The 13,375-nt window shown below is 43.2% G+C and overlaps 2 protein-coding genes across 6 annotated transcripts in view; both read left to right on the forward strand.

Moving 5' to 3' along the window:
• The first annotated feature begins 289 nt into the window (after positions 1-289).
• Positions 290-8,293, forward strand: rnf6 (ring finger protein (C3H2C3 type) 6). Of its 2 annotated transcripts, XM_085418728.1 has the most exons (4): positions 290-407; positions 1,441-1,596; positions 1,702-1,866; positions 3,328-8,291. In XM_085418728.1, exons 2-4 carry the CDS (start codon positions 1,455-1,457, stop codon positions 5,172-5,174), a joined length of 2,154 nt encoding a protein of 717 aa, XP_085274854.1. In that variant the 5' UTR covers positions 290-407; positions 1,441-1,454; the 3' UTR covers positions 5,175-8,291. The 2 variants fall into 2 exon arrangements, with proteins under 2 accessions (XP_085274854.1, XP_085274855.1); XM_085418729.1 differs by lacking the exon at positions 290-407 and having other exon boundaries at positions 3,328-8,293.
• A 658-nt stretch (positions 8,294-8,951) lies between these two features.
• atp8a2 (ATPase phospholipid transporting 8A2) overlaps positions 8,952-13,375 on the forward strand; it is a 58,018-nt gene continuing 53,594 nt past the window's right edge. For 3 of the 4 annotated variants that reach the window (XM_085418727.1, XM_085418721.1, XM_085418722.1), the window contains exons 1-2: positions 8,952-9,364; positions 11,555-11,662. In XM_085418727.1, the coding sequence (XP_085274853.1) occupies positions 9,322-9,364; positions 11,555-11,662 (151 nt within the window). In that variant the 5' untranslated portion in view covers positions 8,952-9,321. The remainder of the gene's footprint in view (positions 9,365-11,554; positions 11,663-13,375) is intronic. The other variant, XM_085418723.1, reaches the window with a different exon arrangement.

Genomic DNA, 13,375 nt, shown 5'->3' on the forward strand with positions numbered 1-13,375 from the left:
TAAAATAATTTAAACGAAGGCAAACAAGAACCCTAATGTGGTATGGAAGCTTGTTCCCACCACTAAAAAAAAGTCAAGATTTCTGGGTTTTAATCTGAAAATTTCATCTTACTAACTCACATTTCTGAGAAAATAACTTTGAAGTTTTAGATAGTATATTTGATAGTATAGTATAGCTGAATAAAAGTATACCAACTTTATAAATGATGCTTTTACACTGACATTCACTGCTGTCACCTAGGTCAGCCAAACCTTGAGCTTAGCTTTGATGTTATGTTAGGTAGGAACTATTATAGCCGGGCATCTTGTTTTTGACCGACGCTGTAGTGCAGCACCGCTGGTCCCATCTTGATTTGAGAGAGCAGAGGGAGCAAAGCGAACCGTCCATATTACAGCTGCCTCGTCAGGTACGAAATTCTTTTATATGCCACTGTCAACTCTTATAAAAGTGTGTTAGGGTTAAGTGATAGGTTCCGTGTACTCCCACTGCTTGAGAAAATGTTGTGTCATAATAAATTATGATAAGTTAATGAGCCTCGCAGCTCGCTGGTGGGTCGGCTAGCGGAGCTAAGTGATAGTCGCTAACGCTGGTTGTGCTAACGAGCTAGCGCTGAGTTAGCAGCTGAAGCATTGCGCACTTAAATGGCTTTTAAAATATCCACAATTCTAATTGTAATGTTGAGCCAATGTTGTCGTTAATCGCTACTATGTGTCAACATCTTGATTTTGTAATTCTCTAATAGCGCTGACGAGATTCTTTGTCTTTCACTGTTTGCCCTGCGTTTACATGGAGGAAGCCTCCCTTTCGGTTTATCACGGCCCGCCTATGTTCAACACTGATTGGACGCCTGGCGTGTCCGTCTTTGAGATTACGCCGCTGATTGGTGGCTAACCAGGATGACAACGCCAGTTTTGTTGCTTTATTCCGCTGCCTTCAACATGGCCTTCCGTGGATACTGTTGTCACTGCGTTAATGTTAGGTTTCGTGATGACTGCTTCATTGTTACACTACCCCTTAGATTTACCGTGGTAGGGATTTAACTGAGCATGTGCATACATATTAAATTTGATGAATTTTCGGCGCTAGCCTCTAGGCTAAACATTAGCAAGATTAACGTAGCCATTTCCATTCTTTTGCTGTAAGTGTTTCGACAGAAAATGGATGGCGTTGATTTAACTGTTGCCCTTGGGTAGAAATAGTCACTCAAAGACAACGTTGAGCAAACAGCTCATATTTGCACTGTGTTTTGCGCTGGTCTTATTTATAGCAACTGCTCGCGTTATAACAGTTTGATCTTTGCCTGTCCATAACCGAATCGGATGACCATTAGCTAACACATGACTTGTTCATCTGCAACATATTAGAAAGACAAATATCTACAGAGGGTAAATTTAAGTGACAGATCATCCGTGACTGACTCTTGCTTATTTGTCTGCCAGCACTTTATACGGTGATGGACCCTCCTGGTGGGGGAGATGAACGGAGGAGGCAGGCAGAGCGTCTTCGAAGGGAGGAGGCGTACTATCACTTCATTAATGAACTGAGTGAAGAAGAGTACCGTCTAATGAGAGATGGCAACCTGCTGGGCACTCCTGGTAAGGAGGGGCACTTGATGCTTTTGCACAGTGTTGTTGGATCTGTACCCACAGTTATTTTTATTGTACAAAAAAACAAAAAGCCCATGAAATTTTGTTTTATAGGGGAGGTGACTGCTGAAGAGCTCCGCCAGCGTCTGGATGGAGCAAAAGAGCGTTTGTCATCTCAGCCTTCTACCGAGCAGCACTCGCAGACTTCTGAGTCTGGAGAGCAGCAGAGCAGCAGCGGTGAGGGAGAAGAGAGAGGTGCTGGAGGGAGACGAGGAGCAGGTAGGAAGGACGACTTCCCTTAATCTTTCCAGATCTGGCTTTCGTGATGTTTTGTTATGTTAAGCCCCAAAGTCACTTTTGAGTTAAATGGCTCTGTGGTATAGTGGTAGAACATTCACCTTACATGCAAAAGATCTGTGGTTTGATTCTGGGGTGAGAAGCAGACCCAGCTGTTCACCATTAGCTGTCGTTTTGTCTGGTTGTGCACCTCGTGACTTTTGTAATCTGGCAGATTGTGCTGCTAGCGCTGCAGCAGGGTTTAAGATAAGAGTTTACAATCATGTCAGTTTTCGCTGCAGTTTTAAAGTGTATCAGTAGAGAAGGTCAGAGATTCGCAGATTATTCCCAATATATAGGGAGATGCTGCAGCAGTTTGAAGAGATGGAAAAAAATTTGCTCTGGATTTATTTCAAATGTCTTTACTTTCAGTTTTGTCTACTTCTCTTCCTATATCAGCGCTAATGTGGTATTGTCTGAGTCGCGGCACCTGTCATTCATCAGAATACAGCAGCAGCTACCTGCGCCTGTCCAATGAGAGCAAATAGAAGTGACTATGTGACAAGCACTGGTGATGTGTGAAGTCACAAACAAAGGGGTATACCGGGGTCTTTAGGGATCCATCTGCTGTGGTGACCCCTAAAGCTGTGTACACACTGGAAGCAATTCACAGCAATGTGGCGACTAGAGACCCTAGAAAGTCATCAAAATTCAAGTGAATAAAGACAAAATGACTGCAGGGGAAAGGAAGTAGGTGTCATTCGTGATAAACCTTTGTCAACATTCAGAGGAGTAAATGAACAGACTAGTAATGAGACTAAAGACTACCCATGATTGACATATGACCTGGTAGTAAACTTATTAGGGGGTTACCGAGGGAACTGGAGCTTAGAATGTCCACAAATGACTGGCCATCAGCTTCAAAGCAATGTCCAGTGAACGAATCATCCATGGCGGTGTCTTCTTATATGTTGTTCCCCGCCTGGATGCACCAATCACGGAGAGGCACCTGCACACTCAGATTTCATATTACACAAAATAACGACAACAGTTGTAACACAGCCAAAAGTTACTTAATTTTTGATTTAAAAAAATGTGACAGGAAAAACACAAAATAATCTTTAAGGACTTGACTTTGGCAGCAATAAAAAGAAAAAGGAAAAAAAAGGATGACAAAAGACAGGCTTCGCAATATGTCCTGTGAAGGTCTTGTATTTATTTTAAACCTTGCCTAAGCTGGTACCAAACAAGACGGCGTGCTTTGTAGAACCGTGTTTGTATTTATGTTTTAGCCTGACAGTAAATGCAGTCTAAGTACTGGTTTTGAATAGTTTAAAATGGCTTTCATATTGTTGCAAGAGAACAAAAGCAAGATTTCTGCTAGAGACCTGTGTAAAGAGAAGTAGATTTAATGATTTTACCTAGTCGTAACCTTTTTTTTTTCTCTTCTACTTCTTCCTACAGGGGGCGCAGAACCCGGAGCAGAAACTTCTAATGGTGACTCATTACTGGAGTGGCTGAATACTTTCAGACGCACTGGTAATGCTACTCGCAGCGGACAGAGTGGCAATCAGACATGGCGTGCTGTCAGCCGGACCAACCCGAACAGTGGAGAATTCCGCTTTAGCCTGGAGATCAACATCAACCATGACCAGCCAGAGCCAGGGGAGCATAATGAGACTGTGGATGCCTCAGACCCACCAGTGACTGCCCCAAATACATCACCCTCAATACGAACTGCTTCCTCCTTTTCAACCTCTCGACCTTCAACCACGCCAAGGCCTGCCCCGTACCCTACCCCCCGCCCAGCCATCAGTAGGCGGGTGCAGACACGGCGTACACGCAGCAGCACTACCACACTTTCTATGAGCCCCCCTGCACTTCCTCCACCAGTGGCGTCCTCAGCTGCTATTCAAAGGAGAGGTGGCACTTTGCACTCTTTAACACCTCCTCCCAACGTTCCAAACCCTCCTCCTGATCAAACTATACCTGTACAACAGCAAGCCTTGAATGTAGAAGGAGAGCAGGGGCGTAATGATGCGCCTGCTTCTATAGACTGCCCCCGGGTGTCATCCCAGTCTGCGACACAGGCTCCAGCAGCGGGACACGAATCCCGTGGCAGTAGGACTCGATCGCATGGTCGCACACGCAGAGCTGCATATGGAAGTGGGCTTTCATCGCGCGTGTCAAGGCGAAGTCGTTCCCCTTTACACAGAGTTAGTGTTGCTAGTACCACTCTGCCATCCAGTAGTGATTCCAGCAGCTCATCCATTAATACTGTTGAATCAGGCAGTGGCACAGCCTCTGTGTCAATGGAGACTGGAGAGGCTGTGTCAGAACCCGTTGTTCCAACGGAGCCAGCTGTAGAGATGGTTGAACGTGAAAGTGAATCACAAGTAATAGGAGCAGGAAGTTCAGCAGTGCGAAGACATCCGACCATCATGTTGGACCTGCAGGTGAGAAGGATTCGACCTGGTGAAAACCGCGATAGAGACAGCATCGCCAGCAGAACACGATCTCGTGCTCGCGTTGCTGAAAATACAGTGACATTTGAAAGCGACAGTGGTGGATTTCGACGCACCATTTCTCGCTCTGAGCGAGCTGGGATTCGCACCTACGTCAGCACTATTCGGATTCCTCTGAGGCGTATCAGTGAGACAGGCCTGGGTGAACCCAACTCCACTGCCCTACGTTCAATCTTGCGCCAGATCATGACTGGATTTGGAGAGCTTAGCTCCCTAATGGAGACAGAGGCCGATTCCGAAACTGTTGCACCTAACCATTCAGATCCTAATGGTACAAACGGTAACAACAGCCCAGGCAGTCGCGTGAATACAAATGAGAGTGCACCTGGCCAGGTTAGTACAGGTGGGGTAGTTCACGAGAGGGTGGGGCTGGTGAGAAGTGATGAGGACCAGAATGGGCAGGCTAGGCTCGGAGGAGTAGTGAGCACCACAGATGGACGGCCTACCAGCAGGGACACCAACAACCTAGTAGAGAACGGTACTCTACCCATCTTGCGGCTGGCACATTTCTTCCTGCTCAATGACGAAGAGGATGATGAACATCCGAGGGGCCTGACCAAAGAGCAGATTGACAATCTATCAACGCGTACGTATGGTCAGGCCAGCCTGGAGGGGGAGATTGGTCGAGCCTGCAGCGTCTGCATAAATGAGTATGTCCAAGGCAACAAGCTGCGCCGCCTGCCCTGCTCTCACGAATTCCATGTCCACTGCATCGACCGCTGGCTCTCTGAAAATAACACCTGCCCCATCTGCAGGCAGCCTATACTTTCAGTGCATCATGACTGACCTATTATCTCACAAACACAACTATCCCGCTCCTGGCTCCCTGAACTGAGCAGATCCGTGGGCTTTGCATGTACATAGCGCTTTCATGGTTTAATTTCTTTGATTGCTCATTGTGTTGAAGAAGGTTGAACCAAAAGTGTGGAATAAGAAACTATAAATGCAGAGAATAAACAAAACTTTATTTTTTTAGACCTTTGGTTTTCAACAACTCATTATTTTCTTTTCTTCTTCCTGTGACCTAGTTCGCTTGACTCTGCGATGACGCTTCAGAAACTTGTCTATAGAAGGCATTGATGCTTATTAAGGAGCTCCTGTAGCTGCTGCTGAATAGTCTCACTTTAAATCTTTGATGTCTGACACGCGGCAACGTCTCTGTGACGGCTGGACTATACAAATCACTTCTAGGCTCGATTTCTCTTCCAGTATAGGATGTAAATAACTCACCACTGCTTATATTTAAGGGTTTTGAAGAAAGCTGCTCTTCACATGCGATTTATTCAGAATGGAAGCAGGAAGCTTAGCTTATTTTAGCTTCATTTTTCAGCATCCATTTTAAAGTGTCCCATTACAATTGGTTAAGAATTGTTTATTTGTCGGGTATAAATGAGGAATGTCTTTAATTTTGAAACTATACTCTGTCCATCTAGTAGTATTTGTTTAAGCCCTTAAGTCCCATATAGTCACAACATAGTAGTCATCCATTAAAGTAACCTGCTAAAAACAGCCACTTTGAAATCATTAACATTAGCCATATGAGCAGCACAGTTTCAATGAAATGCAAAATGTGATAATCAGGAATTCAGACTTGTCAGTATGAGTTGTGCAATGCAGAGGGGAAAAAACAGTATTGTTTGTTTTGCTGTTCATTGTTGTTTACATTGTAACGCCTGAATATCATCTCCACTTAAAGTCTTGTTAAGAAATTGATGTTTGTTCTTGGTTCCTGTTTTTAGGTCCACACCTGACAGGACCTTTGTCACGAGGTTGCGTAGTTAGCCTCTCAGATGGAATTAAAAACAAAAAGAAAGAAATTGATTTTCAGTTTTTGCGGTTCTCTGGCTAACTCATAAGTCTTTATTCATGAGACTGGTGCAGGAAAAATGTTTTTTCGATAATGAACTTGTCCAGAAATGTTCTGCTAATGAGAACCTGTTTACTCATTTTTTGCCCCCCTGATTGGGTCTGTGCAATGATAGCTATCTGTTAAAGTTTCATTGCAAGTGCACACGTGTGAATAAGGCCGTGCTAGTAATATATTTCTCTTTGCTCTTTGTTTGTTTTTACATAACATGGACAAATGTTGCATTTCTAGTGTAAAACAGGTGGGATATTTAGCTGAGCCACCCAGTCAGCATTTTCCCCACCAGTGTCACTTTGTACATCGGTGATTGCACAAGAGCTACTCTGCCTGTGCAGTTAACACATCACTAACAAAGCTGCAGGATTTGTGCAGTTTAGTCTGTAAGAGTGTGTGTGCGTGCGTGTGTGTGTGTGTGTGTGTGATAATTATGTGCGTGTGAGGGGGGGGGGAGGTCCGGTGTACCAATCAAACCTGGTTCTCAGAAGGCTTCTCTCTGGTGCATGTTCACCTTAGATAAAATTGTGGGCAGTTCAGGAGTAACTATTTATTCTGTTTGTATTTAATAAGATGGAAATCGACCTCTGAAATATGAAATGTTACAATGTGATGAGAGTAAATGAAATGGTTATGATGAACATGTTACTATGTAATAAAATGAAGACGGTTTTCTTCTCTGCTCCTTAACAGTGTAATAAAATGCCGCTTTGTTATGCTGGAATTTCTACTGTATGGATGTATATGGTTGAAACTGTGTCTGCGCAGTGATTACGGCCAGGGCATCATCCCATGCCACTCTTTAGAGGATATAATAGATTAATCATCACACTTTAAATCAAACAACCACCACCAAAAGAATTCACTTTAATTTTATTATGGTGATCTTACAAGTGTAATGAGGAGAGTAACTTTAAAAAAAACCCACACACACACAAAAAGAACAGTTATTGAAATAATCTGTGTTAAGATATGAAAAACAAAGTTTGGACATTGTTAGTTCTCAGTTTTCAAAGCTAATTCATTAAAATGTACTATGAACATACACCTATCTATACGAGATCATTTGCATAATTATTAAACTAATATACAATAAGCTCAAACGTCCCAATGTTTTTATACTGAAAAATCAAGCAAAAGTATCAAATTTCACTCACACTCAGCGAAACTGATCATGAGCTACATCGATGTAAACCATATATTTGATTGGCACTTTGGGCAAGTTTTCAACTTGTAGCAATTTTTACATTTATATTTCATTGTATTTATTTTTCTATTAGGTACCTACTTCTCTTCTCCGTGTTTTCATTTTGTTTTATAGACCTGTTTACCTGGTTGCCTTAGCGACAGAAAGCGAAATAGAGATTACACGCGCTTAATTATGCGCGTCTTTGGCGTGCGCACCAGCGTGCCATGGATACGCAGAGACTCTGTCTCCGTGACGTGCGCTTCTTCCAGGTTCCCAAGCAGGCCAGAACGACCCTCGGTCCTCCGGGAAACGTGGCAGATGTAAACAGCAGCACTGGCTACCAATAATCGGATCTATTTTTAAAGACCTTGTTAAATCTGAACTTCCACTCAGCACTTTTAATTGACCTAAGCGATAAAAGCATAAACGATTATATAATAATATATAAACTTTTTAAAAAGTACTTTGAAAACAAAGTTGCTGAGAATTTCTAATAACAAGGGAAATCTTCTAAAAGACTTAGCTGTTTGTTCAGTAAAATGTTTCTGGCTGTATCTTTATGTATTTATCTCACACTGAGCCTCTAGAGACCGGGAGCGCTTACGCGTCTTATCCTCATCCCATGCGCGCTCCCGTGGCTTGTCTGAAGCAGTGTCATAAAGCAAAACCGAATACGAGCAAAAATGTCTCGCCTTTCCTTAAAAATATGAGCCTATTAAGCGTTCACTAAAACCATTTCCAAGTAAAATAAAATAAGATTTAAAAAAAGAAAAGAAAATATATTGTGAAAAAGTGGCTGTTTTCACAATATAACAAACATTTACAGTATAGATATACTGTATATAAATATATATATATGTTATAATATATAAGATATATATTTTTCATTTATTTATTTTATGCCCCTTTTATACTTTATATTTTAGACACAGAAAGGCAGCCAAATGATAGTTGGCTTTTAATATAGAATATAGTGAAAAAAAGATTTAAATAATTTCAAGTGTTTTGTGTGTGTATATAAAAGGAAGACTTTTATTTTATCCTTGTGACAATAAAGCTTTGAAACTTGAAACTACATTTTGCTATTAGCAGGTTATGTAGCGTGACAGTTATTAGTGTGTGTACTGTTTGTTTTTTTCACTTTAAAAACAAAATCAATTAATTTATTTTCTATCCTCTTAAAGCCCGAGGAATAAAACAATTGCCAGAAAATTATATATATATATTTTTGAAAATGGAGGATTTATTGAACCATCTGATTAAATTAAAAAAAATAAAAATAAATATTAATTTCTAATATATTTATTTTTATTTTTCATTTTATTGCTCAAAAACTTGTATAATTTATTTCGGTTTTTCATTAGGGAAAAATCACACGGATGACGTCTCAAAAAAAGGTGGCGGAAATACGATACAGTCGTCTTTACAGAATCCGAATCAAATAGAGTTATAGGGTTAAATAACCCGTTTCTCTCCTATACTGGACTTTGTAGGTTTAAATATGCTTCATAAATAAAACTGAGTGCACCGAAAGCAGAAGCAGGTCACCGTTTAACCGCAAACTTAAGCGTTAATTGACCGGCCGATGTCATGAATCCAGTTTATTATAGTCTAACGTAATTTTATTTTGAAAACACTGACCGGAAGCAACTATTGTGTCTAGTCTGACGCGACGCTGGAGCAGGCTGCCCTCTACACCACATCTCCGCGGTTTGACCGAGAAATAATGATCGCTGAGAAGCAGCAGCAGCAGCATCGGCGGCAGCGGCGACCGCAGCCCGAGCCCATGCAGAGCGTTGCTCCCCTGCTCCCCTCTCCGTGAGCATGACACCGCTCTGGCCTCCTCGTTCTAGCCGCACCGACTCTCGTTCACCGCTCGCAAGATGTATTTCAACCGGAGAGCCAAGAAGATCCACAGCGAGGGAGGTAAGCAGCACGAAGAAACGTGTTATTTAATCTTTGCACGACCCGGGTTCCGCCCGCCGCTCTCTGCTGTCACACATCACTGTGAAGTGAATCCCACTAACGGGCCTGTCCTTTTTTCTGCATACAGCGGCCTGTGTAGAAAATCGTGCGCTTTTGATATGTGCTTGGCATAATAACGGGGAACCGTTTTATTCGGGACTGCGGCATCCACACGGAGGGACATGCCGGTGTTTATCCTCCAGTCTCGCTCATTTCTTGGCACCGGAGAGGAATGCAAAGGGCAAGCAGACTGCAGGTGCCTGCTTCAGGTCTCATTTAGAATAGCCTGGCATCATTATGGAGGAGCCAAGTGAAGGAATTTCTGATGACCTCAATAGTATTTATCTTCCACGGGTTAAATGTGTGACCTTATCAATAAATATTGACTGCCTTGTGTAAATCTGACCTATGGCCTTGTTATGGTGTTATATAATTATGCTGTAACAGATTTGTGTTCCTCCTGTGCTGCATCATAGTGTCCGCGATTGACTCTTAGAAAAAAAGACAATGTATTAACCTACTTTTGCTGTGATTGAAAGCGAAATATTAGCAATATAAGGTGACAAATTTACCCCCAGGCCTGCAGATCGGTCCAAGAACAGCCTATTACCTCGCCGACTTAAATGCCACGTGACTCTCTAAAGCGCTCTCCTTATCTCACCTTTATCTCAACCTTAAGGGCATCCACATCCACAGCGTGTTCAGTTTTAAAGTGCTTCACACCCTTATGTTGAATAAAGGGATGTTTCAGTCTGTTGCTCACGCGTGAATCTGCCTCATGCAACAGGATGCATTGAACCCCCGTTCATGCAAGAACCTGCACTGTCTCAGTTTTTAGCAGGAAAATGTCCTCATCAGCTAACAAGCTGGCCAGAAGGTGAGGATGCTGAAACAACCTGCTGCATCAGATGATTTCACACATGGCAAGCAGACGCTGGATTGGATTGTCCTGGAAAAGAAGAGCACGTGTTCGCCTCATCCAGTGGCTTTTAATAGTGACTGGCACATATTGTCAGGCTGCTCTGCTGTTGTGTGTGTGTGTGTATCTGTGTGTGAGTGTGGCTGCATGCCTCTTGCAGCTTCCAGAAATAGAAAGCAGGGTAAATTGTGAGCGCCAACTGGGCCATACTATCTTCAGGCCAGAAGTTCCACATATTTATTTGTTGTTAAAAAAAATGCATTTCCACTTTTTACAAGCAGAAGGTCAAATGGTTAAGAAAGTGACATTGTTCCTGTTTTGTAGATCCCTCCCACCCACTTATTATTTGCATATATAAATATGTTTTAAACTGAATATCAGGTGGTCTCATGATGAATTTGTTACCTTATTTACACTGTGATTTTCAGATATAATCCTGCAGCTTTTTTTGGTTTCGTGGGGTCTAAAAGTTGCTTTAAAGCTTTTATACTTTAAGCACAGGATGGTAGTCTAGTCAACGTCTGCATGTTTCCGCCTGGGTTCCTCACGGTGCTTTTACTGTAATCTCTTGAAGCCTGACCGCTTGACTCTTTGCTCCAATTAGCGAGCTGCCACATGCCTGGCAATGACGTCTGCAGCTGCCAGTCTGTCACATTTATTTACACACATTTGCAAAGAGAGTTATAGTTTTAACTGTTTGTGTTTAAGAGGAGCCTTAGAAATATAAAGCATGTGTGTAGTAGTGAGTGCTGAGTAAAAGCATTCTGCTCCATTTGAATATCAGTGTAAGGCCACATTTTCTACTAGTGTTGATGTGCTTTCTTAATGTGAGTCATGCAGCTCAGCCAACTGTCAACAATACATCTGTTTAGGGAAGATAATGACTGGTTGTCATGGCTGCCAAGCTACCTAAGATACCATTTAGGAGATAACAGGGAGGCCCAGTAAGCTGCTGAAACAAGGCATTTACATGAAGTAGCCAGGAGGAGGCACTCCTGGGCAAGCTATGAGGGGTTTGGTCAAAGTGATTTCTGAGCAGCTGTTCAGGCTTGCATCCATCATATGCTGGCATGAGTCTCATCTCAGCTCACACACAAACAAATCATCTGGGTAGTCACTGACACGTGGATGTGCTGTGTGAGGTACAGTCTGTGTGTACTGACTTGTTGTCTTGTTTGTGTGTGTGTGTGCTGTCCTCTCTTGCCGTGGCCTCTCTCTCTTGGCGTCCACAGAGCAGTTAGTGTTGACCACCATTAGGCAGGAGTCTCCTGAGCTGCAGGACCCAGGCCAGGGCGCCGGTGCTACCATGCGTGCCCGCCTCGCAGACAGGTTTGACAAAAGTGAGTTTGCTCGAATTAGACTGGATGATGCCCCCATCTGTGTCCGGAGTCCCAAGGTGCATGTACCAACAGCTAGGGGCAGGCGTGTCTCAACCCCCGGCCCTCAAGAGCTACAACATTGAGTTACTCACATTAGGATCTCAGGGTCTTTGCAGAAAAGGTTATGACACGTTATCACTGTTGTGGACTGATCATCTGTAGCTCCTTGGGGCCTGGAGTGCGATGAATGCTGAACAGGACCCTCTCACTGCATGTGCTTGTAGATATTGGTGGCATACCTGTAGTAGTTCATGCTGGTGAAGACAAAGCTATATGGGGTATTTAAGCAAGTGCATCTGCATGCTGTAGAACTCAGCACATGCACGCATAGATATGGCATGCCTGAACAGCATGTACAAGAACACTGCTGCATGCATGTAGGTACGACTCTGGGTATAGAGAGGGGCATGGGAGTAGCTGCATGTCGATGGGTCTTTTTTTATGTTTTATGGCTTTAAAAGATTTACTTTCACCTGTTTGTGTGTGTGTGTGTGTCCATAATGCAGTGTCAGTGTGTGTGTGTGCATTTGCATACATTAGTTTAAGGTGTATGAGCGTGTTGCAATCGCACCTGTGGGATTATTAGGTTATGGATGAGCAGCAGGTGAAGTTGCAGAGCAGACACAGAGGGGATTATCACGCTTGCTCACTTGGGCCGTAAGAGGCTTGCTCGCCTTACTTCCTACTCTGTCAGAGCGGCCAATGGACCCACTGGGAATGATAGACGCCAGGTCTCCCGAGACCTGCAGATAGGGCGTGCAGGTCACCTAAGAGAGCAACGACAGCCATGGGACGCAGGGGTCGCCAAGGCAGACGGCGCTCTGTCGGTAATGCTTTCCTGACAACACACAGCCATTTTATTCTTGACTGGATTCAATGCATGTAGGCAAAGATGTGGGGTTTTTTGGGTGTTTCTTTTTTCTGAACTTCATTAACGTTAAATGGGGAGGGGGGAGTTGGTGTTTAGCTCAAGAACACTTTGACAGGCCTTCTTGTTGTAGAGGATGACAAATGGAGGTTTTGCTGTTAAGGGATGAGCTAAGACACTTTCCTGCCATTCTTTGAGGCAGGGATACCAAACACAGAAATAGAGTACTTTCATTTGCATTGTACATTCAGATAGTTGTTCAGATAATGAAAACATAGAATGAGCCAGAGGATCTGTCCCAAGTGTGGCTTGTTTGGAGTGGAAGTTCTTCACCAACCGAGGATAATTGTATTCTGCTATAACTGCTGTTAATTAGTAGCTATTATCTTTTTGGCTAATTTCATTTCTGAGCTGAGAATTGTGTCTGCACCAGGCATGATTGGATTAGATGCCCAAGCATCTCTGAAGCTACATTCGTGCCATTTCAAACTCTATTCTGACAGGCAGTGAGGGACACCGCTTGACAGTGGAAAGCTGTGGGCGCAGCACCGGGGCGGAGTGTCTGGTGAAATATGCTCTGCCATACTGGAAAATGTTGATGAATTATGCAGCTCCCATCTATGCATTATTTATAGCCTGGCCAGCTTTTTAAACTGTGAAATTTTGGCACGAGGCCAGATCAGATTGGATTCAACACAAACCCACAACAAATTAACACCGTGTATTAAGATATTATGAAGCTTGTGATAAGTAATATGCTTTGTTTTCCCATCTGAGGCCCTTTGCAAATGCTGAAACATCACATT

Source organism: Rhamphochromis longiceps, linkage group LG9 (genome assembly GCF_057381845.1).
Source record: "Rhamphochromis longiceps isolate RC_006_pf linkage group LG9, R_longiceps_female_GT1.1, whole genome shotgun sequence".
Classification (NCBI taxonomy): domain Eukaryota; kingdom Metazoa; phylum Chordata; class Actinopteri; order Cichliformes; family Cichlidae; genus Rhamphochromis; species Rhamphochromis longiceps.

Coding starts and splice junctions, on each gene's coding strand:
- rnf6 (XM_085418728.1), top strand. CDS start 1,455: ATGGACCCTCCTGGTGGGGGAGATGAACGGAGGAGGCAGGCAGAGCGT. Junction 1,597..1,701: donor CAACCTGCTGGGCACTCCTG/GTAAGGAGGGGC, acceptor TTTGTTTTATAG/GGGAGGTGACTGCTGAAGAG. Junction 1,867..3,327: donor TGGAGGGAGACGAGGAGCAG/GTAGGAAGGACG, acceptor TTCTTCCTACAG/GGGGCGCAGAACCCGGAGCA.